At 53.8% G+C, this 27,436-nt stretch overlaps 2 protein-coding genes across 2 annotated transcripts; one reads left to right on the top strand and one right to left on the bottom strand.

The window, feature by feature from the left end:
- The first annotated feature begins 2,145 nt into the window (after window positions 1–2,145).
- On the top strand, window positions 2,146–3,873 carry LOC138359959 (keratin-associated protein 10-4-like). Its single transcript, XM_069319835.1, has one exon. The coding sequence runs from the start codon at window positions 2,146–2,148 to the stop codon at window positions 3,871–3,873; it is 1,728 nt and encodes a 575-aa protein (XP_069175936.1).
- Window positions 3,874–4,588: 715 nt separating this feature from the next.
- LOC138359960 (thioredoxin domain-containing protein 3 homolog) lies at window positions 4,589–13,613 on the bottom strand. The gene is made up of 2 exons (XM_069319836.1): window positions 12,984–13,613; window positions 4,589–5,179 (listed from the first exon to the last, which is right to left on the bottom strand). The coding sequence occupies exons 1-2, from the start codon at window positions 13,611–13,613 to the stop codon at window positions 4,589–4,591; spliced, it is 1,221 nt and encodes a 406-aa protein (XP_069175937.1).
- Window positions 13,614–27,436: the final 13,823 nt, after the last annotated feature.

Here is a 27,436-nt window from a genome sequence, read left to right on the forward strand (position 1 = left end):
TTCGTACTTTTAAGGTGAAGAAAAGAAATGATTTACTATAGAGTGTATTACACCTTTTTATACAAGTTGCACAACGTTTCGAACCTCCATGGTTCATTCTCAAGTGAACAGATCTTACAATGCTGGTTGATTTTATATCCGCACTGGGTCAGGTGATAATACAATAAAGGTGAAAACATGGGGGGATACATAAGGGATAAATGTGAGGTGAAACAAAGAAGGTAACTGCAGACTATGGCTTAGGATATGCCTACGGCAATGTTAAGACGCATAAACCAGGTAACCCACTACGCCATATAATGAGCCAAATACCAACCCCAACTTATCACCTGGCAAAGAAACTCAATGAACTCCTAACTCCATGCACTCCAAGTAAGTTTAGTCTACAATCATCAGCAGATTTCCTAGAATTGATCAAATCTACCCAGCCCGATGGAATCATCGCTTCACTGGACGTTGAATCCCTATTTACCAACGTCCCAGTCGACACAACCATAGGAATGATACTGGACAGAGTATACAGAGACGAGAGCACCCCCAAATTAGACATTAGACATACCTGAGCCACACTTGAAGAGTCTTCTCGAAGCATGTACAAAGGAAGCCCCTTTCATCAGTCCACAAGGAGACATGTATTTACAAATAGACGGAGTAGCAATGGGCTCCCCCTTAGGAGTTTTATTTGCTAATTTTTATATGGGAACCATCGAAGACAGGGTCTTCAGTAGCAGACAAAAACCAACTGTATATTGCCGTTATGTTGATGACATATTCGTAATAGTAAAAGACTCAGATGAACTAATTGACCTAAAAAGACATCTAGAGAGAGAGTCAGAACTCCGATTTACACAAGAAAATAGTGAAAATAACAGTCTGCCATTCTTGGATGTACTAATAACAAAAACAGGAACCTCTTTAAGCACCAACGTATATACCAAGCCCACCAACATAGGATTATGCCTGAACGGTAGAAGTGAGTGCCCCAAAGATACAAAGCCAGTGTTCTCAATGCTTATATTCGTCGAGCGCTTACCCACTGCTCCGAATGGAGCAACGTGAGTAGAGAGTTTGAAAGAGTAACTCAGGTAATGGTGAACAACGGAAATAGCAACGCGGAAATAAACGCTGCTATAAGAAGACACTTGGACCGTTGGTATAATCCAGAACCTAGAACAGAAACCACAACACCTCCAATAAAATTATATTACAAATCAACCATGCACAGTGAACATATAAAAGAGGAAAGAATAATGAAAGAAATAATCCGTAAAGGAGTAAAAAGCACTACTCCTAACCAAAACATAAACCTGATAATATATCGATACAGATAAATAGCAGGCGGCTAGATATCTGCGAGGCACTACACATTAAGAAGTTGACACCAGCAATCAACAGCCAATTAATGCACAACTATATTCTACCCACTTCAAGACTCCGCACCTATATAGAAGCATCAAGAAATATGGGCCAATAGGCCCTTTGCACTTACTTCCATTCTTCCCTTTAACTTACAAAATATTATACCCATTATTTCGTGTAATGTCTTGTGTTGAAAGTTTGTTTTCACCTCATCCAAAACTGTTGTAACATATCACCTCGCCCAAATGCAGGTATAAAATCGAAGCTGTTTTAAACTCTGGTCAGTTATAGTTGTGTGTGTATAAACTAAAGTCTTTGAGCCAAGCCAAATAAGCCAAGATTTCTTGAATTCATATATTTTTCTATTTTTTTCTTATGAAATGATAGAGCTATGCATTTTATTACGTATGAGTTCATTATTTTTTCATTTGAGTTACAACTAAGGTAGATATATGTCGTAATACATATATACAAGAGTTATTACATTCTTATACAGCCACTAGTACACGTAGCGTTTCAGGCAAGTCCTTAATACTATGTTCTCCAGAATACGACCCCGCAAAATCGTTTAACAACTAGGTACCCATTTTAGTGTTGCGTAAACAGAGGCTACAGTTAAGTATTGACCCCCAGTAAATCCTCCCCGACCAGGATCCGAACCCAGGACAAAGCGCTCGCGAAACGCCAGGCGAGTGTCTTAATCGAGAGCTGCAAGGGATTAGGTACGAAGGCTGACTGAAGGAACTAAACCGGACGACGTTAGAAAGGAGGAGAGAGAGAGGAGGCATGATACAGACATATAAAATACTTAGACGGATTGACGAGGTGGAAACAGAGGAAATGATTAAAATATATTTCAAAAGAACAAGGGCCTGCAATAACTGTCTGGCTGTGTTGAGGGCCTGCAGTAACTGTCAGGCTGTGTCGAGGGCCTGCAGTAACTGTCAGGCTGTGTCGAGGGCCTGCAGTAACTGTCAGGCTGTGTTGAGGGCCTGCAGTAACTGTCAGCATGTGTCGAGGGCCTGCAGTAACTGTCTGGCTGTGTTGAGGGCCTGCAGTAACTGTCAGGCTGTGTCGAGGGCCTGCAGTAACTATCAGCATGTGTCGAGGGCCTGCAGTAACTGTCAGGCTGTGTTGAGGGCCTGCAGTAACTGTCAGCATGTGTCGAGGGCCTGCAGTAACTGTCAGGCTGTGTCGAGGGCCTGCAGTAACTGTCAGGCTGTGTCGAGGGCCTGCAGTAACTGTCAGCCTGTGTCGAGGACCTGCAGTAACTGTCAGGCTGTGTCGAGGGCCTGCAGTAACTGTCAGGCTGTGTCGAGGGCCTGCAGTAACTGTCAGGCTGTGTCGAGGGCCTGCAGTAACTGTCAGGCTGTGTTGAGGGCCTGCAGTAACTGTCAGGCTGTGTCGAGGGCCTGCAGTAACTGTCAGCCTGTGTCGAGGGCCTGCAGTAACTGTCAGGCTGTGTCGAGGGCCTGCAGTAACTGTCAGGCTGTGTCGAGGGCCTGCAGTAACTGTCAGGCTGTGTTGAGGGCCTGCAGTAACTGTCAGGCTGTGTCAAGGGCCTACAGTAACTGTCAGGCTGTGTCGAGGGCCTGCAGTAACTGTCAGGCTGTGTCAAGGGCCTACAGTAACTGTCAGCCTGTGTCGAGGGCCTGCAGTAACTGTCAGGCTGTGTTGAGGGCCTGCAGTAACTGTCAGGCTGTGTCAAGGGCCTACAGTAACTGTCAGGCTGTGTCGAGGGCCTGCAGTAACTGTCAGGCTGTGTCAAGGGCCTACAGTAACTGTCAGCCTGTGTCGAGGGCCTGCAGTAACTGTCAGGCTGTGTTGAGGGCCTGCAGTAACTGTCAGGCTGTGTTGAGGGCCTGCAGTAACTGTCAGCCTGTTTCGAGGGCCTGCAGTAACTGTCAGCCTGTGTCGAGGGCCTGCAGTAACTGTCAGGCTGTGTTGAGGGCCTGCAGTAACTGTCAGGCTGTGTCAAGGGCCTACAGTAACTGTCAGGCTGTGTCGAGGGCCTGCAGTAACTGTCAGGCTGTGTCAAGGGCCTACAGTAACTGTCAGCCTGTGTCGAGGGCCTGCAGTAACTGTCAGGCTGTGTCGAGGGCCTACAGTAACTGTCAGCCTGTGTCGAGGGCCTGCAGTAACTGTCAGGCTGTGTTGAGGGCCTGCAGTAACTGTCAGGCTGTGTCAAGGGCCTGCAGTAACTGTCAGGCTGTGTCGAGGGCCTACAGTAACTGTCAGCCTGTGTCGAGGGCCTGCAGTAACTGTCAGCATGTGTCGAGGGCCTGCAGTAACTGTCAGGCTGTGTCGAGGGCCTACAGTAACTGTCAGCATGTGTCGAGGGCCTGCAGTAACTGTCAGGCTGTGTTGTGGGCCTGCAGTAACTGTCAGCCTGTGTCGAGGGCCTGCAGTAACTGTCAGCATGTGTCGAGGGCCTGCAGTAACTGTCAGCATGTGTCGAGGGCCTGCAGTAATTGTCACCAGTCCGACTGTAGAAAGCAGCGGGCCAACAAATAAAAACATTCTGTCTCAAGCGAGCATGGCGCCAGTAACAGTCACTCGCTAACATTCAGGGGAACCAGCAGCAGTGTGAGACCAGCCAGCAGGGACACTAGCAGACACATATAACAGTGGCAGAACGCGGGCCTCAAGATATATCACCCGGTCATTCACTGCAACTGCCAGTCTCTTGCTGGCTCCAGTGTCTCTTGCTGGCTCCAGTGTCTCCAGTGTCTCTTGCTGGCTCCAGTGTCTCCAGTGTCTCTTGCTGGCTCCAGTGTCTCTTGCTGGCTCCAGTGTCTCTTGCTGGCTCCAGTGTCTCCAGTGTCTCTTGCTGGCTCCAGTGTCTCCAGTGTCTCTTGCTGGCTCCAGTGTCTCTTGCTGGCTCCAGTGTCTCTTGCTGGCTCCAGTGTCTCCAGTGTCTCTTGCTGGCTCCAGTGTCTCCAGTGTCTCTTGCTGGCTCCAGTGTCTCCAGTGTCTCTTGCTGGCTCCAGTGTCTCTTGCTGGCTCCAGTGTCTCTTGCTGGCTCCAGTGTCTCTTGCTGGCTCCAGTCTCTTGCTGGCTCCAGTGTCTCTTGCTGGCTCCAGCGTCTCTTGCTGGCTCCAGTGTCTCTTGCTGGCTCTAGCGTCTCTTGCTGGCTCCAGTGTCTCTTGCTGGCTCCAGCGTCTCTTGCTGGCTCCAGTGTCTCTTTCTGGCTCGTGTCTCTTGCTGGCTCCAGTATCTCTTGCTGGCTTCAGTGTCTCATGTTGGCTCCAGTGTCTCTTGCTGGCTCCAGTGTCTCTTGCTGGCTCCAGTGTCTCTTGCTGGCTCCAGTGTCTCTTGCTGGCTCCAGTGTCTCTTGCTGGTTCCAGTGTCTCATGTTGGCTCCAGTGTCTCTTGCTGGTTCCAGTGTCTCTTGCTGGCTCCAGTGTCTCTTGCTGGCTCCAGTGTCTCTTTGCTGCCTCCAGTGTCTTTTTGCTGCCTCCAGTGTCTCTTGCTGGTTCCAGTGTCTCTTTGCTGCCTCCAGTGTCTCTTGCTGGCTCCAGTGTCTCTTGCTGGTTCCAGTGTCTCTTGCTGGCTCCAGTGTATCTTGCTGGCTCCAGTGTCTCTTGCTGGCTCCAGTGTCTCTTTGCTGCCTCCAGTGTCTTTTTGCTGCCTCCAGTGTCTCTTGCTGGTTCCAGTGTCTCTTTGCTGCCTCCGATGTCTCTTGCTGGCTCCAGTGTCTCTTGCTGGCTCCAGTGTCTCTTGCTGGCTCCAGTGTCTTTTTGCTGCCTCCAGTGTCTCTTGCTGCCTCCAGTGTCTTTTTGCTGCCTCCAGTGTCTCTTGCTGCCTCCAGTGTCTCTTGCTGGTTCCAGTGTCTCTTGCTGGTTCCAGTGTCTCTTGCTGGCTCCAGTGTCTCTTGCTGGCTCCAGTGTCTCTTGCTGGCTCCAGTGTCTCTTGCTGGCTCCAGTGTCTCTTGCTGGCTCCAGTGTCTCTTGCTGGCTCCAGTGTCTCTTGCTGCCTCCAGTGTCTCTTGCTGGCTCCAGTGTCTCTTGCTGGTTCCAGTGTCTCTTGCTGGCTCCAGTGTCTCTTGCTGGTTCCAGTGTCTCTTGCTGGTTCCAGTGTCTCTTGCTGGCTCCTGTGTCTCCTGCTGGCTCCAGTGTATCTTGCTGCCTCCAGTGTATCTTGCTGGCTCCAGTGTATCTTGCTGGCTCCAGTGTCTCTTGCTGGCTCCAGTGTCTCTTGCTGGCTCCAGTGTCTCTTGCTGGCTCCAGTGTCTCTTGCTGGCTCCAGTGTCTCTTGCTGGCTCCAGTGTCTCTTGCTGGCTCCAGTGTCTCTTGCTGGCTCCAGTGTCTCTTGCTGGTTCCAGTGTCTCTTGCTGGTTCCAGTGTCTCTTGCTGGCTCCTGTGTCTCCTGCTGGCTCCAGTGTATCTTGCTGCCTCCAGTGTATCTTGCTGGCTCCAGTGTCTCTTGCTGGCTCCAGTGTCTCTTGCTGGCTCCAGTGTCTCTTGCTGGCTCCAGTGTCTCTTGCTGGCTCCAGTGTCTCTTGCTGGCTCCAGTGTCTCTTGCTAGCTCCAGTGTCTCTTGCTGGTTCCAGTGTCTCTTGCTGGTTCCAGTGTCTCTTGCTGGCTCCTGTGTCTCCTGCTGGCTACAGTGTATCTTGCTGCCTCCAGTGTATCTTGCTGGCTCCAGTGTCTCTTGCTGGCTCCAGTGTTTCTTGCTGGCTCCAGTGTCTCTTGCTGGCTTCAGTGTCTCTTGCTGGCTCCAGTGTCTCTTGCTGGCTCCAGTGTCTCTTGCTGGCTCCAGTGTCTCTTGCTGGCTCCAGTGTCTCTTGCTGGCTCCAGTGTCTCTTGCTGGCTCCAGTGTCTCTTGCTGGCTCCAGCGTCTCTTGCTGGCTCCAGCGTCTCTTGCTGGCTCCAGTGTCTCCTGCTGGCTCCTGTGTCTCCTGCTGGCTCCTGTGTCTCCTGCTGGCTCCAGTGTCACTTGCTGGCTCCAGCGTCTCTTGCTGGCTCCAGTGTCTCTTGCTGGCTCCTGTGTCTCTTGCTGGCTCCAGTGTCTCTTGCTGGCTCCGGTGTCTCTTGCTGGCTCCAGTGTCTCTTGCTGGCTCCGGTGTCTCTTGCTGGCTCCAGTGTCTCTTGCTGGCTCCAGTGTCTCTTGCTGGCTCCAGTGTCTCTTGCTGGTTCCAGTGTCTCTTGCTGGTTCCAGTGTCTCTTGCTGGCTCCTGTGTCTCCTGCTGGCTCCAGTGTATCTTGCTGCCTCCAGTGTATCTTGCTGCCTCCAGTGTCTCTTGCTGGCTCCAGTGTCTCTTGCTGGCTCCAGTGTCTCTTGCTGGCTCCAGTGTCTCTTGCTGGCTCCAGTGTCTCTTGCTGGCTCCAGTGTCTCTTGCTGGCTCCAGTGACTCTTGCTGGCTCCAGTGTCTCTTGCTGGCTCCAGTGTCTCTTGCTGGCTCCAGTGTCTCTTGCTGGCTCCAGTGTCTCTTGCTGGCTCCAGTGTCTCTTGCTGGCTCCAGTGTCTCTTGCTGGCTGCAGTGTCTCTTTGCTGGCTCCAGTGTCTCTTGCTGGCTCCAGTGTCTCTTGCTGGCTCCAGTGTCTCTTGCTGGCTCCAGTGTCTCTTTGCTGGTTCCAGTGTCTCTTGCTGGCTCCAGTTGTCTCTTGCTGGCTCCAGTGTCTCTTGCTGGCTCCAGTGTCTCCTTGCTGGCTCCAGTGTCTCTTACTGGCTCCAGTGTCTCTTGCTGGCTCCAGTGTCTCTTGCTGGCTCAGTGTCTCTTGCTGGCTCCAGTGTCTCTTGCTGGCTCCAGTGTCTCTTGCTGGCTCCAGTGTCTCTTGCTGGCTCCAGTGTCTCTTGCTGGCTCCAATGTCTCTTGCTGGCTCCTGTGTCTCTTGCTGGCTCCAGTGTCTCTTGCTGGCTCCAGTGTCTCTTGCTGGCTCCAGTGTATCTTGCTGGCTCCAGTGTCTCTTGCTGGCTCCAGTGTATCTTGCTGGCTCCAGTGTCTCTTGCTGCCTCCAGTGTCTCTTGCTGGCTCCTGTGTCTCCTGCTGGCTCCTGTGTCTCCTGCTGGCTCCTGTGTCTCCTGCTGGCTCCAGTGTCTCTTGCTGGCTCCAGTGTCTCTTGCTGGCTCCAGTGTCTCTTGCTGGCTCCAGTGTCTCTTGCTGGCTCCAGTGTCTCTTGCTGGCTCCAGTGTCTCTTGCTGGCTCCAGTGTCTCTGGCTGGCTCCAGTGTCTCCTGCTGGCTCCTGTGTCTCCTGCTGGCTCCTGTGTCTCCTGCTGGCTCCTGTGTCTCCTGCTGGCTCCAGTGTCTCTTGCTGGCTCCAGTGTCTCTTGCTGGCTCCAGTGTCTCTTGCTGGCTCCAGTGTCTCTTGCTGGCTCCAGTGTCTCTTGCTGGCTCAAGTGTCTCTTGCTGGCTCCAGTGTCTCTTGCTGGCTCCAGCGTCTCTTGCTGGCTCCAGCGTCTCTTGCTGGCTCCAGTGTCTCCTGCTGGCTCCTGTGTCTCCTGCTAGCTCCTGTGTCTCCTGCTGGCTCCAGTGTCTCTTGCTGGCTCCAGCGTCTCTTGCTGGCTCCAGCGTCTCTTGCTGGCTCCTGTGTCTCTTGCTGGCTCCAGTGTCTCTTGCTGGCTCCGGTGTCTCTTGCTGGCTCCAGTGTCTCTTGCTGGCTCCGGTGTCTCTTGCTGGCTCCAGTGTCTCTTGCTGGCTCCAGTGTCTCTTGCTGGCTCCAGTGTCTCTTGATGGTTCCAGTGTCTCTTGCTGGTTCCAGTGTCTCTTGCTGGCTCCTGTGTCTCCTGCTGGCTCCAGTGTATCTTGCTGCCTCCAGTGTATCTTGCTGCCTCCAGTGTCTCTTGCTGGCTCCAGTGTCTCTTGCTGGCTCCAGTGTCTCTTGCTGGCTCCAGTGTCTCTTGCTGGCTCCAGTGTCTCTTGCTGGCTCCAGTGTCTCTTGCTGGCTCCAGTGACTCTTGCTGGCTCCAGTGTCTCTTGCTGGCTCCAGTGTCTCTTGCTGGCTCCAGTGTCTCTTGCTGGCTCCAGTGTCTCTTGCTGGCTCCAGTGTCTCTTGCTGGCTCCAGTGTCTCTTGCTGGCTGCAGTGTCTCTTGCTGGCTCCAGTGTCTCTTGCTGGCTCCAGTGTCTCTTGCTGGCTCCAGTGTCTCTTGCTGGCTCCAGTGTCTCTTTGCTGGTTCCAGTGTCTCTTGCTGGCTCCAGTGTCTCTTGCTGGCTGCAGTGTCTCTTGCTGGCTCCAGTGTCTCTTGCTGGCTCCAGTGTCTCTTACTGGCTCCAGTGTCTCTTGCTGGCTCCAGTGTCTCTTGCTGGCTCCAGTGTATCTTGCTGGCTCCAGTGTCTCTTGCTGCCTCCAGTGTCTCTTGCTGGCTCCTGTGTCTCCTGCTGGCTCCTGTGTCTCCTGCTGGCTCCTGTGTCTCCTGTTGGCTCCTGTGTCTCCTGCTGGCTCCTATGTCTCCTGCTGGCTTCAGTGTCTCCTGCTGGCTCCAGTGTCTCTTGCTGGCTCCAGTGTCTCTTGCTGGCTCCAGTGTCTCTTGCTGGCTCCAGTGTCTCTTGCTGGCTCCAGTGTCTCTTGCTGGCTCCAGCGTCTCTTGCTGGCTCCAGCGTCTCTTGCTGGCTCCAGCGTCTCTTGCTGGCTCCAGTGTCTCTTGCTGGCTCCAGTGTCTCTTGCTGGCTCCAGTGTCTCCTGCTGCCTCCTGTGTCTCCTGCTGGCTCCAGTGTCTCTTGCTGGCTCCAGCGTCTCTTGCTGGCTCCAGCGTCTCTTGCTGGCTCCAGTGTCTCTTGCTGGCTCCAGTGTCTCTTGCTGGCTCCAGTGTCTCTTGCTGGCTCCAGTGTCTCTTGCTGGCTCCAGTGTCTCTTGCTGGCTCCAGTGTCTCTTGCTGGCTCCAGTGTCTCTTGCTGGCTCCAGTGTCTCTTGCTGGCTCCAGTGTCTCTTGCTGGCTCCAGTGTCTCTTGCTGGCTCCAGTGTCTCTTGCTGGCTCCAGTGTCTCTTGCTGGCTCCAGTGTCTCTTGCTGGCTCCAGTGTCTCTTGCTGGCTCCAGTGTCTCTTGCTGGCTCCAGTGTCTCTTGCTGGCTCCAGTGTCTCTTGCTGGCTCCAGTTTCTCTTGCTGGGCTCCAGTGTCTCTTGCTGGCTCCAGTGTCTCTTGCTGGCTCCGTGTCTCTTGCTGGCTCCAGTGTCTCTTGCTGGCTCCAGTGTATCTTGCTGCTCCAGTGTCTCTTGCTGCCTCCAGTGTCTCTGCTGGCTCCTGTGTCTCCTTGCTGGCTCCTGTGTCTCCTGCTGGCTCCTGTTTCTCCTGCTGGCTCCAGTGTCTCTTGCTGGCTCCAGTGTCTCTTGCTGGCTCCGTGTCTCTTGCTGGCTCCAGTGTCTCTTGCTGGCTCCAGTGTCTCTTGCTGGCTCCGTGTCTCCTGCTGGCTCAGTGTCTCTGCTGGCTCCTGTGTCTCCTTGCTGGCTCCTGTGTCTCCTGCTGGCTCCAGTGTCTCTTGCTGGCTCCAGCGTCTCTTGCTGGCTCCTGTGTCTCCTGCTGGCTCCAGTGTCTCCTGCTGGCTCCTGTGTCTCCTGCTGGCTCCAGTGTCTCCTGCTGGCCTCCAGCGTCTCTTGCTGGCTCCAGTGTCTCTTGCTGGCTCCAGTGTCTCTTGCTGGCTCCGGTGTCTCTTGCTGGCTCCAGTGTCTCTTGCTGGCTCCGGTGTCTCTTGCTGGCTCCAGTGTCTCTTGCTGGCTCCGGTGTCTCTTGCTGGCTCCAGTGTCTCTTGCTGGCTCCAGGTGTCTCTTGCTGGCTCCAGTGTCTCTTGCTGGCTCCAGTGTCTCTTGCTGGCTCCAGTGTCTCTTGCTGGCTCCAGTGTCTCTTGCTGGCTCCAGTGTCTCTTGCTGGCTCCAGTGTCTCTTGCTGGCTCCAGTGTCTCTTGCTGGCTCCAGTGTCTCTTGCTGGCTCCAGCGTCTCTTGCTGGCTCCAGCGTCTCTTGCTGGCTCCAGCGTCTCTGCTGGCTCCAGCGTCTCTTGCTGGCTCCAGCGTCTCTTGCTGGCTCAGCGTCTCTTGCTGGCTCCAGCTGTCTCTTGCTTGGCTCCAGCGTCCTCCTTGCTGGCTCCTGTGTCTCCTGCTGGCTCCAGCTGTCCTCTGCTGGCTCCAGCTGTCTCTTGCTGGCCTCAGCTGTCTCTTGCTGGCTCCAGCTGTCTCTTGCTGGCTCCATGTGTCTCTTGCTGGCTCCAGTCGTCCTCTTGCTGGCTCCAGTGTCTCTTGCTGGCTCCAGGTGTCTCTTGCTGGCTCCAGTGTCTCTTGCTGGCTCCAGTGTATCTCTTGCTAGGCTCCAGTGTCTCTTGCTGGTTCCAGTGTTCTCTTGCTGTTTCCAGTGTCTCTTGCTGGCTCCTGTGTCTCCCTGCTGGCTACAGTGTATCTTGCTGCCTCCAGTGTCTCTGCTGCTCCAGTGTCCCTTGCTGGCTCCAGTGTCTCTTGCTGGCTCCAGTGTCTCTTTGCTGGCTTCCAGTGTCTCTTGCTGGCTCCAGTGTCTCTTGCTGGCTCCAGTGTCTCTTGCTGGCTCCAGTGTCTCTTGCTGGCTCCAGTGTCTCTTGCTGGCTCCAGTGTCTCTTGCTGGCTCCAGTGTCTCTTGCTGGCTCCAGTGTCTCTTGCTGGCTCCAGTGTCTCTTGCTGGCTCCAGTGTCTCTTGCTGGCTCCGTGTCTCTTGCTGGCTCCTGTGTCTCCTTGCTGGCTCCAGTGTCACTTGCTGGCTCCAGTGTCTCTGCTCGGCTCCAGCGTCTCTTGCTGGCTCCGTGTCTCTTGCTGGCTCCCAGGTCTCTTGCTGGCTCCGGCGTCTCTTGCTGGCTCCAGCGTCTCTTGCTGGCTCCGGTGTCTCTTGCTGGCCTCCAGTGTCTCTTGCTGGCTCCAGCTGTCTCTTGCTGGCTCAGTGTCTCTGTGGCTCCTCCAGTGTTCTCCTGCTGTCTCCAGTGTCTCTTGCTGGCTCCCTGTGTCTCTTGGCTGCTCCGTGTATCCTGCTGCCTCCAGTGTATCCTGCTGGCCTCCAGTGTCTCTGCTGGCTCCAGTGTCTATTGCTGGCTCAGTGTCTCTTTGCTGGCTCCAGTGTCTCTTGCTGGCTCCAGTGTCTCTTGCTGGCTCCAGTGTCTCTTGCTGGCTCCAGTGACTCTTGCTGGCTCCAGTGTCTCTTGCTGGCTCCAGTGTCTCTTGCTGGCTCCAGTGTCTCTTGCTGGCTCCAGTGTCTCTTGCTGGCTCCAGTGTCTCTTGCTGGCTCCAGTGTCTCTTGCTGGCTGCAGTGTCTCTTGCTGGCTCCAGTGTCTCTTGCTGGCTCCAGTGTCTCTTGCTGGCTCCAGTGTCTCTTGCTGGCTCCAGTGTCTCTTTGCTGGTTCCAGTGTCTCTTGCTGGCTCCAGTGTCTCTTGCTGGCTCCAGTGTCTCTTGCTGGCTCCAGTGTCTCTTGCTGGCTCCAGTGTCTCTTACTGGCTCCAGTGTCTCTTGCTGGCTCCAGTGTCTCTTGCTGGCTCCAGTGTCTCTTGCTGGCTCCAGTGTCTCTTGCTGGCTCCAGTGTCTCTTGCTGGCTCCAGTGTCTCTTGCTGGCTCCAGTGTCTCTTGCTGGCTCCAATGTCTCTTGCTGGCTCCTGTGTCTCTTGCTGGCTCCAGTGTCTCTTGCTGGCTCCAGTGTCTCTTGCTGGCTCCAGTGTATCTTGCTGGCTCCAGTGTCTCTTGCTGGCTCCAGTGGTATCTTGCTGGCTCCAGTGTCTCTTGCTGCCTCCAGTGTCTCTTGCTGGCTCCTGTGTCTCCTGCTGGCTCCCTGTGTCTCCTGCTGGCTCCTGTGTCTCCTGCTGGCTCAGTGTCTCTCTGCTGGCCTCCAGTGTCTCTTGCTGGCTCCCAGTGTCTCTCTTGCTGGCTCCAGTGTCTCTTGCTGGCTCAGTGTCTCTTGCCTGGCTCCAGTGTCTCTTGCTGGCTCCAGTGTCTCTGGCTGGCTCCAGTGTCTCCCTGCTGGCTCCTGTGTCTCCTGCTGGCTCCTGTGTCTCCTTGCTGGCTCCGTGTCTCCTGCTGGCTCCAGTGTCTCTTGCTGGCTCCAGTGTCTCTTGCTGGCTCCAGTGTCTCTTGCTGGCTCCAGTGTCTCTTGCTGGCTCCAGTGTCTCTTGCTGGCTCCCAGTGTCTCTTGCTGGCTCCAGTGTCTCTTGCTGGCTCCAGCGTCTCTTGCTGGCTCCAGCGTCTCTTGCTTGGCTCCAGTGTCTCCTGCTGGCTCCTGTGTCTCCTGCTAGCTCCTGTGTCTCCTGCTGGCTCCAGTGTCTCTTGCTGGCTCCAGCGTCTCTTGCTGGCTCCAGCTGTCTCTTGCTGGCTCCTGTGTCTCTTGCTGGCTCCAGTGTCTCTTGCTGGCTCCGGTGTCTCTTGCTGGCTCCAGTGTCTCTTGCTGGCTCCGGTGTCTCTTGCTGGCTCCAGTGTCTCTTGCTGGCTCCAGTGTCTCTTGCTGGCTCCAGTGTCTCTTGCTGGTTCCAGTGTCTCTTGCTGGTTCCAGTGTCTCTTGTGGCTCCATGGTCTCCTGCTGGCTCCAGTGTCTCTTGCTGCTCCAGTGTATCTTGCTGGCCTCCAGTGTCTCTTGCTGGCTCCAGTGTCCTCTTGCTGGCTCCAGTGTCTCTTGCTGGCTCCAGTGTCTCTTGCTGGCTCCAGTGTCTCTTGCTGGCTCCAGTGCTACTCTTGCTGGCTCCAGTGTCTCTTGCTGGCTCCAGGGTCTCTTGCTGGCTCCAGTGTCTCTTGCTGGCTCCAGTGTCTCTTGCTGGCTCCAGTGTCTCCTCTGCTGGCTCCAGGTGTCTTCCTTGCTGGCTCCATGTGCTCTCTGCTGGCTTCCAGTGTCTCTTGCTGGCTCCCAGTCGGTCCTCTTGCTGGCTCCAGTGTCTCTTAGCTGGCTCCAGTGTCTCTTGCTGGCTCCAGCTGTCTCTTTGCTGGCTTCCAGTGTCTTCTTGCTGGCTCCAGTGTTCCTTGGCTGGCTGCCAGTGTCTAACTTGCTGCTCCATGTGTCTCTGCTGGCTTCCCTGGTCTCTTGCTGGATCCAGCGGTCTCTTGCTGGCTCCAGCGTCTCTTGCTGGCTCCAGTGTCTCTTGCTGGCTCAGGTCTCTTGCTGGCTCCAGTGTCTCTTGCTGGCCTCCATGTGTCTCCTTCTGGCTCCGTGTCTCTGCTGGCTCCAATGTCTCTTTGCTTGGCTCCCGCTGTCTCTTGCTGGCTCCTAGTGTCCTCTTGCTGGCTCCAGTTGTCTCTTGCTGCGCCTCAGCTGTCTCTTGCTGGCTCCAGTGTCTCTTGCTGGCCTCCAGTGTTCTCTTGCTGGCTTCCATGTGTCTCATTGCTGGCTCCATGTGTCTCTGCTGGCTCCATGTGTCTCTTGCTGGCTCAAGTGTCTCTTGCTGGCTCCAGTGTCTCTTGCTGGCTCCAGTGTCTCTTTGGCTGGCTCCAGTGTTCTCTGTGCTGGCTCCAGTGTCTATTGCTGCTCCAGTCGTCTCTTGCTGGCTCCAGTGTCTCTTGCCTCGGCTCCATGTGGGTCTCCTGCTGGCTCCTGTGGTCTACTTGCTGGCTCCTGTGTCTCCTGCTGGCCTCCAGTGTCTCCTTGCTGGCTCCTATGTCTCTGCTGGCTTCAGTGTCTCTTGCTGGCTCCAGTGTCTCTTGCTGGCTCCAGTGTCTCTTGCTGGCTCCAGTGTCTCTTGCTGGCTCCAGTGTCTCTTGCTGGCTCCAGTGTCTCTTGCTGGCTCCAGTGTCTCTTGCTGGCTCCAGTGTCTCTTGCTGGCTCCAGTGTCTCCTTGCTGGCTCCAGTGTCTCTTGCTGGCTCCAGTGTCTCTTGCTGGCTCCAGTGTCTCCTGCTGCCTCCTGTGTCTCCTGCTGGCTCCAGTGTCTCTTGCTGGCTCCAGCGTCTCTTGCTGGCTCCAGTGTCTCTTGCTGGCTCCAGTGTCTCTTGCTGGCTCCAGTGTCTCTTGCTGGCTCCAGTGTCTCTTGCTGGCTCCAGTGTCTCTTGCTGGCTCCAGTGTCTCTTGCTGGCTCCAGTGTCTCTTGCTGGCTCCAGTGTCTCTTGCTGGCTCCAGTGTCTCTTGCTGGCTCCAGTGTCTCTTGCTGGCTCCAGTGTCTCTTGCTGGCTCCAGTGTCTCTTGCTGGCTCCAGTGTCTCTTGCTGGCTCCAGTGTCTCTTGCTGGCTCCAGTGTCTCTTGCTGGCTCCAGTGTCTCTTGCTGGCTCCAGTTTCTCTTGCTGGCTCCAGTGTCTCTTGCTGGCTCCAGTGTCTCTTGCTGGCTCCTGTGTCTCTTGCTGGCTCCAGTGTCTCTTGCTGGCTCCAGTGTATCTTGCTGGCTCCAGTGTCTCTTGCTGCCTCCAGTGTCTCTTGCTGGCTCCTGTGTCTCCTGCTGGCTCCTGTGTCTCCTGCTGGCTCCTGTGTCTCCTGCTGGCTCCAGTGTCTCTTGCTGGCTCCAGTGTCTCTTGCTGGCTCCAGTGTCTCTTGCTGGCTCCAGTGTCTCTTGCTGGCTCCAGTGTCTCTTGCTGGCTCCTGTGTCTCCTGCTGGCTCCAGTGTCTCCTGCTGGCTCCTGTGTCTCCTGCTGGCTCCTGTGTCTCCTGCTGGCTCCAGTGTCTCTTGCTGGCTCCAGCGTCTCTTGCTGGCTCCTGTGTCTCCTGCTGGCTCCAGTGTCTCCTGCTGGCTCCTGTGTCTCCTGCTGGCTCCAGTGTCTCCTGCTGGCTCCAGCGTCTCTTGCTGGCTCCAGTGTCTCTTGCTGGCTCCAGTGTCTCTTGCTGGCTCCGGTGTCTCTTGCTGGCTCCAGTGTCTCTTGCTGGCTCCGGTGTCTCTTGCTGGCTCCAGTGTCTCTTGCTGGCTCCGGTGTCTCTTGCTGGCTCCGGTGTCTCTTGCTGGCTCCAGTGTCTCTTGCTGGCTCCGGTGTCTCTTGCTGGCTCCAGTGTCTCTTGCTGGCTCCAGTGTCTCTTGCTGGCTCCAGTGTCTCTTGCTGGCTCCAGTGTCTCTTGCTGGCTCCAGTGTCTCTTGCTGGCTCCAGTGTCTCTTGCTGGCTCCAGTGTCTCTTGCTGGCTCCAGCGTCTCTTGCTGGCTCCAGCGTCTCTTGCTGGCTCCAGCGTCTCTTGCTGGCTCCAGCGTCTCTTGCTGGCTCCAGCGTCTCTTGCTGGCTCCAGCGTCTCTTGCTGGCTCCAGCGTCTCTTGCTGGCTCCAGCGTCTCTTGCTGGCTCCTGTGTCTCCTGCTGGCTCCTGTGTCTCCTGCTGGCTCCAGCGTCTCTTGCTGGCTCCTGTGTCTCTTGCTGGCTCCAGCGTCTCTTGCTGGCTCCTGTGTCTCTTGCTGGCTCCAGCGTCTCTTGCTGGCTCCAGCGTCTCCTGCTGGCTCCTGTGTCTCCTGCTGGCTCCAGTGTCTCTTGCTGGCTCCAGTGTCTCTTGCTGGCTCCAGTGTCTCTTGCTGGCTCCAGTGTCTCTTGCTGGCTCCAGTGTCTCTTGCTGCCTCCAGTGTCTCTTGCTGGCTCCTGTGTCTCCTGCTGGCTCCTGTGTCTCCTGCTGGCTCCTGTGTCTCCTGCTGGCTCCAGTGTCTCTTGCTGGCTCCAGTGTCTCTTGCTGGCTCCAGTGTCTCTTGCTGGCTCCAGTGTCTCTTGCTGGCTCCAGTGTCTCTTGCTGGCTCCAGTGTTGGGCGCCGCGCCTGGTGGCCGGCTCCTGGATTATGGTAATTCGCTGCGCCCTGAATTGAAAGATTTAAATTCAATTTCCTCTCTGTGAGCAGCTAATATATTACGTGGCAATTCATTTCGAGGCATTTTCAGAGGACGTTAATTAATCAGTATTACGAATATATATGTTTCAAGTGCCTGGTCGTGCCTGTAACCTCACCCACACAAGTACTGAACAAAAATGATGAATTCGTTGTTTACTAATGCTTAACTTTAACACGTTTAACCACAAGTGATTGTTAGGCCTTCACTGTGAGACAGCTTGTGTTGACCATTGCAAAAAAGTTTTGTTAAGAAATGTTTTCAAACTTTCGTTGATGTTTGCCATACAACCGAGATTAGTTCCCTGTTGATGTTGCCAACAGCTGCAACAAAGTTGCTAATGGAAGCGTCACTGTGCTTTCTAAATCAAATCTTCATTGTTTCGAATGGAGGTTTGATAATGCCATTTAAAAAACAAACACATTGAGCAGTGTTCTGTTGTCCCATCATTGACTATTTCCATTGTTAGCTGAGAGGCAAAATTTGTCCATATGCAGTGGAGGCAATTGTGAGTAAATCAAGTGGGTTTAAGGCAAGGCAATTACCAGGGAAGCCTGCTAAGCCAACACGACCATATAGCACTTGGAAGTGATATGAGGACAGAAATTTAGGATGGAACGGGGGAAAGGAATGGTGCCCAACCACATGGTCGTTCGGGGATTGAACGCCGACCTGTATGAAACGAGACCATCGCTCTACCGTCGTGTTCATCTTGTGGGTATAGTGACCACGGGTATAGTGTTCACAGGTATAGTGATCACGGTTATAGTTACCATGGGTATAGTGGCCACAGCTAAAGTCACCATGGATATACTAACCATGGGTGTATTAAACACAGATTTAGAGACCACGGATATACTGGCTACAGATATAGTGATCACGGGTATAGTGACCACGGACATAGTGACCACGGGTATAGTGACCACGGATATAGTGACCACGAGTATAGTGATCACGGATATACTGACTACTGATATAGTGACCAAGGGTATAGTGACCGTGGATATATTGACCACGGGTATTAACGATTGATGTCCAAAGGGATGGGAAAAAGATGGCGGAGGCAGAGGGATGGGGTGTTGAAATTTGTTAAGAGGATTTGGATGGTGAAGGATGATCGAGGCTCGGAAGATCAGTGGCCTGTCCACCAGGGGCTGGCATGATGTTTTGAAGGTCCGTCAGGGTATCTTTTGTTGAAGTCCAGGTCGTAGTATTCCTTCATCAGGACAGAGAGGTCAATAAAGGCGCGCATGGTGGAGGCGTGGACGAACATGAGGTGTGGGAATGTGGTGGCGATGATCCGGTTACAGTTGTGGACCAACTATTGTGTAGTAGTGTGAGTAACCTTGAACGGCTCTTCGCCGACGTAGAGTCCATCGCAGGTGCATTTCTTGGCGTCTTTGATTTCCTCGTCGTCGTCATGTTCGGTACAGATGACTTTAAGATCATCGTATTCTGCTGCAGCTGGACATTCTTGTTGATTCTTCCTCTTAGTTTTCGGTCTCGTGCCGGTGGAGGTGCAGAGTGCAGTTGAGGTTGCCAGTGGGTGACTGAGCCAGGTCTGTTGCGGTGTTAGTCGATGTCGTTGCTGTTGTTCCTGCTGATGTTGCTGTTCTGGGTGAGTTGGGGTTGCTTGTGGGGCTGGAGTAGGTCCGCTGGTACCGGCATCTTGGGTAGCCCGTTAGCAGAGTGGAGTCTGTCGAGTACTGTCACGTACTTGGAGATATCCGTGCCCGCCAGTTTCTCAGCAAGGTGATCAGTTCAGGGACCAGGGTGGTGGCGGCCGTGGCCGCTGATTGGCTGGGTGATAAGCTGGTGGGTTGAGCCGTAGTAGCCTGCGTGCTGGGTCCCAATCATCAATCAATTACATATAGGTCAAGATACCCTGTAGGGTGAGCGGGGAAGTGGGGATAGGGAAAGAATTATTGGGAGTGAGAGGAAGGGTTTTTAGGATGAGATAAAGTGCCAGGGCTAGACCCAGCTGCATGGCATTAAAAACGTTATGGCCAGACTAAGTGATGTAGGCAAGGAACTGGGTTGGTGACAACATTTGGTCTTTCAGCGCGCCCACGGAGATGGTAGCCCTCATCTGGGAGTGTCCTGGGGGCTCACACCAGTTGTGGTCTTGGATTTTGCTAATCAGCATCGTGCCCCGCCCAGAGTCACACGTAAACGGCAGCTAACAGGTCCCCCCCCCTGGGCTTCTAGTAGGGAAGGGGGTAGGCTGGGCCGGTGCGGACGTCAGTGTATCTGAGGAGTTTGGTAGCGTAGGGAACGTTGTGGACTGGACGTAGAAGCTCGCGGCCTAACAGGTGCCGACTTCTGAATTTCATCTGTTCTTGTGAGGCAGTCCATGGTGACGGCGGTATGGGGTCCTCCGTAGTTGATGCACAGTTGGATAGTCGACTGACAGTCGTTGTAGAGATGTTCCCGAGTGCTGATGCTGCATCTTCCTTAGGGTAGTTCACAACTCCGGGTGTGAAGAAGTCGAACTTGTAGCAAAATAAAGCACTGATGTAGTTGGAGGTAGCGTTCTTTCTTGACGGTGTCCGGGGTAATCAATACGTCGAGACATCTGAAGCAGTTTTCCACTGCTTGGGTCGCTGCAGCAGCGGTAGAGATCACCAGTATAGGTCGTACGTAGACTCTCGTTGTTCTTGATGACTTTAACTCTGACTGTAGTCCGGACTGGGTTCTTGTCATTGATGTTCTTCAAGATGTTGGCGGTTCCTGGCTCGTGCGGCTTACGACAAGTGATCCATCAGCCTGGTAGCGACAGGCAGGTAGGTAAGATGATCAGGTCAGTCTCGTACGGTGTCTTGGTGTTCTGGATCAAACAGTTGTTCCAGAGCTTTCTGGCTTGAGTCGAGGAGGTCTGCGCCGACGTCGACGACGTGGATGTCTATTGGTGCTGCGTTAGTGTTGTTGACAGTATCTGAGGCCGGTTCGCAAGATGTGTGCGAACAACACACATCTCGCCTCGGAACCAAACTTCAATCAGGTGAATCATGGTAGAGTGAGTAGACAAGTGCCGTACCAGAGTGCAGAGGTCTCATGTCTCGTCGTGTGGCAGAAAGCAGAGGTCTCATGTCTCATGGTGTGGCAGAGAGCAGAGGTCTCATGTCTCGTCGTGTGGCAGAGAGCAGAGGTCTCATGTCTCATGGTGTGGCAGAGAGCAGAGGTCTCATGTCTCGTCGTGTGGCAGAGAGCAGAGGTCTCATGTCTCATGGTGTGGCAGAGAGCAGAGGTCTCATGTCTCATGGTGTGGCAGAGAGCAGAGGTCTCATGTCTCGTGGTGTGGCAGAGTGCAGAGGTCTCATGTCTCGTGGTGTGGCAGAGTGCAGAGGTCTCATGTCTCGTCGTGTGGCAGAGTGCAGAGGTCTCATGTCTCATGGTGTGGCAGAGTACAGAGGTCTCATGTCTCATGGTGTGGCAGAGAGCAGAGGTCTCATGTCTCGTGGTGTGGCAGAGTGCAGAGGTCTCATGTCTCATGGTGTGGCAGAGTGCAGAGGTCTCATGTCTCGTCGTGTGGCAGAGTGCAGAGGTCTCATGTCTCGTGGTGTGGCAGAGAGCAGAGGTCTCATGTCTCGTGGTGTGGCAGAGTGCAGAGGTCTCATGTCTCATGGTGTGGCAGAGTGCAGAGGTCTCATGTCTCATGGTGTGGCAGAGAGCAGAGGTCTCATGTCTCGTCGTGTGGCAGAGTGCAGAGGTCTCATGTCTCATGGTGTGACAGAGTGCAGAGGTCTCATGTCTCATAGTGTGGCAGAGTGCAGAGGTCTCATGTCTCGTGGTGTGGCAGAGAGCAGAGGTCTCATGTCTCGTGGTGTGGCAGAGTGCAGAGGTCTCATGTCTCATGGTGTGGCAGAGTGCAGAGGTCTCATGTCTCATGGTGTGGCAGAGAGCAGAGGTCTCATGTCTCGTCGTGTGGCAGAGTGCAGAGGTCTCATGTCTCATGGTGTGGCAGAGTGCAGAGGTCTCATGTCTCGTCGTGTGGCAGAGTGCAGAGGTCTCATGTCTCATGGTGTGGCAGAGAGCAGAGGTCTCATGTCTCATGGTGTGGCAGAGAGCAGAGGTCTCATGTCTCATGGTGTGGCAGAGAGCAGAGGTCTCATGTCTCATGGTGTGGCAGAGAGCAGAGGTCTCATGGTGTGGCAGAGAGCAGAGGTCTCATGTCTCATGGTGTGGCAGAGAGCAGAGGTCTCATGTCTCATGGTGTGGCAGAGAGCAGAGGTCTCATGTCTCATGGTGTGGCAGAGAGCAGAGGTCTCATGTCTCATGGTGTGGCAGAGTGCAGAGGTCTCACTCATGTCTCATGGTGTGGCAGAGTGCAGAGGTCTCATGTCTCGTGGTGTGGCAGAGAGCAGAGGTCTCATGTCTCATGGTGTGGCAGAGAGCAGAGGTCTCATGTCTCGTGGTGTGGCAGAGAGCAGAGGTCTCATGTCTCGTGGAGTGGCAGAGAGCAGAGGTCTCATGTCTCATGGAGTGGCAGGAGTGCACACGTCCGCTCCCACTGGTCACTGAGGTAGACTCCCAACCTTCGATTTTACAACGGGTATAGTGACTCCGGGTATAGTGACTACGGGTATAGTGACTCCGGGTATAGTGACTACGGGTATAGTGACTACGGGTATAGTGACTACGGGTATAGTGAACACATATATAGTTACCACAGGAATAGTGACCACATATATATATATATATATATATATATATATATATATATATATATATATATATATATATATATATATATATATATATATATATATATATATATATATATATATATATATATATATATATATATATATATAGTGATCACTGGTATAGTGAATATGCGTATGGTAACCACATATATAGTGAACATCTGATATAATGACCACACATATATAATGACCACATTTAAAGTGACCATATTTAAAGTGACCACGGGTATAGTGACCACATATATAGTGACCGCAGGTATAATGACCACACATATTTAGTGACCGCTGGTATAGTGACCACGGGTATAGTGACCACATTTATAGTAACCACGGGTAAAGTGACCACATATATAGTGACTACGGGTATGACATGCAAGAGTACATACAGTTAGCGACTTGTGAGTTATCTGGCTGCAGAGGTCAATATGTTATTATGTTCTCTTAGTATTGATTTCGTTTCCATGATATGGTCAATAGGGCCTTTGGACAGTATTATGGCATAGTGGTCTAGCCTTGGGAAGCGGAGTTTTCGCCTATGACCACCACCCTCCCCCCTCCCACCCATCACGAGAAAAAAATTCTTTCACTCTATAATTTTTAATTTGAATGCAAAACGTAAGAAACACACGAAAATTGGTGAATATTTATCATTTCATTGTGTGGAGGCTGTGAGGAAGGTGGTGTGTCTAGCCCCTGTCAACACCCTGTCGTCCACTTGGCTCACACTTCCTGTGTCTGGCCCCTGTCAACACCCTGTCGTCCACTTGGCTCACACTTCCTGTGTCTGGCCCCTGTCAACACCCTGTCGTCCACTTGGCTCACACTTCCTGTGTCTGGCCCCTGTCAACACCCTGTCCTCCACTTGGCTCACACTTCCTGTGTCTGGCCCCTGTCAACACCCTGTCGTCCACTTGGCTCACACTTCCTGTGTCTGGCCCCTGTCAACACCCTGTCCTCCACTTGGCTCACACTTCCTGTGTCTGGCCCCTGTCAACACCCTGTCCTCCACTTGGCTCACACTTCCTGTGTCTGGCCCCTGTCAACACCCTGTCGTCCACTTGGCTCACACTTCCTGTGTCTGGCCCCTGTCAACACCCTGTCCTCCACTTGGCTCACACTTCCTGTGTCTGGCCCCTGTCAACACCCTGTCCTCCACTTGGCTCACACTTCCTGTGTCTGGCCCCTGTCAACACCCTGTCCTCCACTTGGCTCACACTTCCTGTGTCTGGCCCCTGTCAACACCCTGTCCTCCACTTGGCTCACACTTCCTGTGTCTGGGCCCTGTCAACACCCTGTCCTCCACTTGGCTCGCACTTCCTGTGTATGGCCCCTGTCAACACCCTGTCCTCCACTTGGCTCACACTTCCTGTGTCTGGCCCCTGTCAACACCCTGTCCTCCACTTGGCTCACACTTCCTGTGTCTGGCCCCTGTCAACACCCTGTCGTCCACTTGGCTCACACTTCCTGTGTCTGGCTCCTGTCAACACCCTGTCCTCCACTTGGCTCACACTTCCTGTGTCTGGCCCCTGTCAACACCCTGTCCTCCACTTGGCTCACACTTCCTGTGTCTGGCCCCTGTCAACACCCTGTCGTCCACTTGGCTCACACTTCCTGTGTCTGGCCCCTGTCAACACCCTGTCGTCCACTTGGCTCACACTTCCTGTGTCTGGCCCCTGTCAACACCCTGTCCTCCACTTGGCTCACACTTCCTGTGTCTGGCCCTGTCAACACCCTGTCGTCCACTTGGCTCACACTTCCTGAGTCTGGCCCCTGTCAACACCCTGTCGTCCACTTGGCTCACACTTCCTGTGTCTGGCCCCTGTCAACACCCTGTCGTCCACTTGGCTCACACTTCCTGTGTCTGGCCCCTGTCAACACCCTGTCCTCCACTTGGCTCACACTTCCTGTGTCTGGCCCCTGTCAACACCCTGTCCTCCACTTGGCTCACACTTCCTGTGTCTGGCCCCTGTCAACACCCTGTCCTCCACTTGGCTCACACTTCCTGTGTCTGGCCCCTGCCAACACCCTGTCCTCCACTTGGCTCGCACTTCCTGTGTATGGCCCCTGTCAACACCCTGTCCTCCACTTGGCTCACACTTCCTGTGTCTGGCCCCTGTCAACACCCTGTCCTCCACTTGGCTCACACTTCCTGTGTCTGGCCCCTGTCAACACCCTGTCGTCCACTTGGCTCACGCTTCCTGTGTCTGGCTCCTGTCAACACCCTGTCCTCCACTTGGCTCACACTTCCTGTGTCTGGCCCCTGTCAACACCCTGTCCTCCACTTGGCTCACACTTCCTGTGTCTGGCCCCTGTCAACACCCTGTCCTCCACTTGGCTCACACTTCCTGTGTCTGGCCCCTGTCAACACCCTGTCCTCCACTTGGCTCACACTTCCTGTGTCTGGGCCCTGTCAACACCCTGTCCTCCACTTGGCTCGCACTTCCTGTGTATGGCCCCTGTCAACACCCTGTCCTCCACTTGGCTCACACTTCCTGTGTCTGGCCCCTGTCAACACCCTGTCCTCCACTTGGCTCACACTTCCTGTGTCTGGCCCCTGTCAACACCCTGTCGTCCACTTGGCTCACACTTCCTGTGTCTGGCTCCTGTCAACACCCTGTCGTCCACTTGGCTCACACTTCCTGTGTCTGGCCCCTGTCAACACCCTGTCCTCCACTTGGCTCACACTTCCTGTGTCTGGCCCCTGTCAACACCCTGTCCTCCACTTGGCTCACACTTCCTGTGTCTGGCCCCTGTCAACACCCTGTCGTCTACTTGGCTCACACTTCCTGTGTCTGGCCCCTGTCAACACCCTGTCGTCCACTTGGCTCACACTTCCTGTGTCTGGCCCCTGTCAACACCCTGTCCTCCACTTGGCTCACACTTCCTGTGTCTGGCCCCTGTCAACACCCTGTCCTCCACTTGGCTCACACTTCCTGTGTCTGGCCCCTGTCAACACCCTGTCCTCCACTTGGCTCACACTTCCTGTGTCTGGCCCCTGTCAACACCCTGTCCTCCACTTGGCTCACACTTCCTGTGTCTGGCCCCTGTCAACAGACTGTCCTCCACTTGGCTCACACTTCCTGTGTCTGGCCCCTGTCAACACCCTGTCCTCCACTTGGCTCACACTTCCTGTGTCTGGCCCCTGTCAACACCCTGTCCTCCACTTGGCTCACACTTCCTGTGTCTGGCCCCTGTCAACACCCTGTCCTCCACTTGGCTCACACTTCCTGTGTCTGGCCCCTGTCAACACCCTGTCCTCCACTTGGCTCACACTTCCTGTGTCTGGCCCCTGTCAACACCCTGTCCTCCACTTGGCTCACACTTCCTGTGTCTGGCCCCTGTCAACACCCTGTCCTCCACTTGGCTCACACTTCCTGTGTCTGGCCCCTGTCAACACCCTGTCCTCCACTTGGCTCACGCTTCCTGTGTCTGGCCCCTGTCAACACCCTGTCCTCCACTTGGCTCACACTTCCTGTGTCTGGCCCCTGTCAACACCCTGTCCTCCACTTGGCTCACACTTCCTGTGTCTGGCCCCTGTCAACACCCTGTCCTCCACTTGGCTCACACTTCCTGTGTCTGGCCCCTGTCAACACCCTGTCCTCCACTTGGCTCACACTTCCTGTGTCTGGCCCCTGGCAACACCCTGTCCTCCACTTGGCTCACACTTCCTGTGTCTGGCCCCTGTCAACACCCTGTCGTCCACTTGGCTCACACTTCCTGTGTCTGGCCCCTGTCAACACCCTGTCCTCCACTTGGCTCACACTTCCTGTGTCTGGCCCCTGTCAACACCCTGTCCTCCACTTGGCTCACACTTCCTGTGTCTGGCCCCTGTCAACACCCTGTCCTCCACTTGGCTCACACTTCCTGTGTCTGGCCCCTGTCAACACCCTGTCCTCCACTTGGCTCACACTTCCTGTGTCTGGCCCCTGTCAACACCCTGTCCTCCACTTGGCTCACACTTCCTGTGTCTGGCCCCTGTCAACACCCTGTCCTCCACTTGGCTCACACTTCCTGTGTCTGGCCCCTGTCAACACCCTGTCCTCCACTTGGCTCACACTTCCTGTGTCTGGCCCCTGTCAACACCCTGTCGTCCACTTGGCTCACACTTCCTGTGTCTGGCCCCTGTCAACACCCTGTCCTCCACTTGGCTCACACTTCCTGTGTCTGGCCCCTGTCAACACCCTGTCGTCCACTTGGCTCACACTTCCTGTGTCTGGCCCCTGTCAACACCCTGTCGTCCACTTGGCTCACACTTCCTGTGTCTGGCCCCTGTCAACACCCTGTCCTCCACTTGGCTCACACTTCCTGTGTCTGGCCCCTGTCAACACCCTGTCCTCCACTTGGCTCACACTTCCTGTGTCTGGCCCCTGTCAACACCCTGTCCTCCACTTGGCTCACACTTCCTGTGTCTGGCCCCTGTCAACACCCTGTCCTCCACTTGGCTCACACTTCCTGTGTCTGGCCCCTGTCAACACCCTGTCCTCCACTTGGCTCACACTTCCTGTCTTTTTATCTGACGTTGCATCACTTGTTTCTCTTTATTTACAAGAGTTTGTTTGTGGAATAACTTGAAAAATCTAAAAATTTACATAACACTTGGTAATGTTTCAGTTGATGATCGGTTTACCTGGTATACTCCTTCACTACCAGTACAGATTAGAGGAAATGATATGAACATAATATTCAGTGGTTCAAAGTAAATTCCATTTCATCCACATAGACCAATTGTATCGTTATTTACCTCATACAGGTAAAACTCTGGAAATAATTGTATAAATCGCCATATGATGATAACCGCATCGTTATCATCATATCGCCTAACAAGTAACTAATGAGTAACAGGATTTATCCAAGTCAAGGTACTTCCAGGATTACTTCCACATACGCCTATTATACCCTTTTTTGCATCATGTGTAAAACACAGAAAAAATTCAATCGTCATATGACGGTTTCCGCATATGACGATAACCTCATTACCCGTGAACCAGCACATGATGATAACCGCAATACCTGTGAACCAGCACATGATGATAACCGCAATACCTGTGAACCAACACATGATGATAACCACTGTTACGGCCCTCTCGGGACGCAACGGGGTCCTTACTCTGATGTTGTTAGAGGAAGATATATGTATCCGTTCCCAAGCCAGTAGTGGCTATCAAGGGATGAGATCCGTGACACAAGTAACTTAAAGGGAGTAGGGAAAGAAAGCTAAGAACTTAATATTATAATTATCACCATCACCGTTTAAATATATAAAATAAAAGAGTGCACAAGGGGGAGGGGTATTAACACTTGACAAGGGGATTCTTCACAATGTAGTCTTCTGCTGAAGACTCTGGATCCAGAAGCTAGGTGCTGAGTCCTCGGTGCTTTCTTCGTGGCCACACAACGAATTCTCCAAAGAAGTTGAGCCTACCCTGGCCACAGGTCAGCCAAAACACAGGTCCACTGGGGGCACCGCCGTGGAGGCCGTCAACCACACGTCCAGCTGGTCTGCTGGCAGGTTCTGAGCCAACAAGGCTGGTACGGCCACTCCACGAACGATAAAAGGGGAACGCCCTAGACAGGAGCCTCGTGTGACACCACAAATCACTCTCCTGTCTTCAGTACCCCAGTGGATGATCGTCTCCAACAGTCGGTCCCGGGTAAATCCTTTTACTGCCACTCCACTGGCAGGCTAACACACCACAGTGTTCTTCCGGGGGGGACGACTTCACAACAGCTGCAGCAAACTTCAAGGTATGGAGACTGGCTGCCTCGGGTAGACTGACTCGACTCCCATCACAGTAGTCCCAGGTCGACTCTGTAAGCAGACACGTCATCAATAACTGGGACACTAAAACACCTCACTTACGGGCTCAGGCACAAACACCTGACGTATCCAGTCCATAGATGGCGCTGTCGTCGGAGCGCCACCTCACCAGAGGTCAGGAGCGGCTGTGTTGTGAGCTGCACAGGACCGGAAACTGGCCCTTGTGGCTGGTACACCTTGTCCTCACCAGGTGTCGACGTCCGTTTGGCGGGGGTTTCGGGAGCTGACCCACAGATGGCGTGGTCGTTACTGCTCCGTGCTCGGACGCTGGATCCGGGTTCGTAACAACCACATTACTCATGAACCAACACACGATGATAACCACATTACTCATCAACCAACACATGATGATAACCACATTGCTCATCAACCAACACATGATGATAACCACATTACTCATGAACCAACACACGATGATAACCACATTACTCATCAACCAACACATGATGATAACCGCAATACCTGTGAACCAACACACGATGATAACCACATTACTCATGAACCAACACACGATGATAACCACATTACTCATCAACCAACACATGATGATAACCGCATTACTCATCAACCAACACATGATGATAACCACATTACTCATGAACCAACACACGATGATAACCACATTACTCATGAACCAACACATGATGATAACCGCATTCCTCATCAACCAACACATGATGATAACCGCATTACTCATCATCCAACACATGATGATAACCACATTACTCATGAACCAACACACGATGATAACCACATTACTCATGAACCAACACATGATGATAACCACATTACTCATGAACCAACACATGATGATAACCACAATACTCATGAACCAACACACGATGATAACCATATTACTCATCAACCAACACATGATGATAACCACATTACCCTAAAAGTGTTCGTGGGAACCCCCAGTG

Source organism: Procambarus clarkii, chromosome 94 (assembly GCF_040958095.1).
Source record: "Procambarus clarkii isolate CNS0578487 chromosome 94, FALCON_Pclarkii_2.0, whole genome shotgun sequence".
NCBI lineage: Eukaryota > Metazoa > Arthropoda > Malacostraca > Decapoda > Cambaridae > Procambarus > Procambarus clarkii.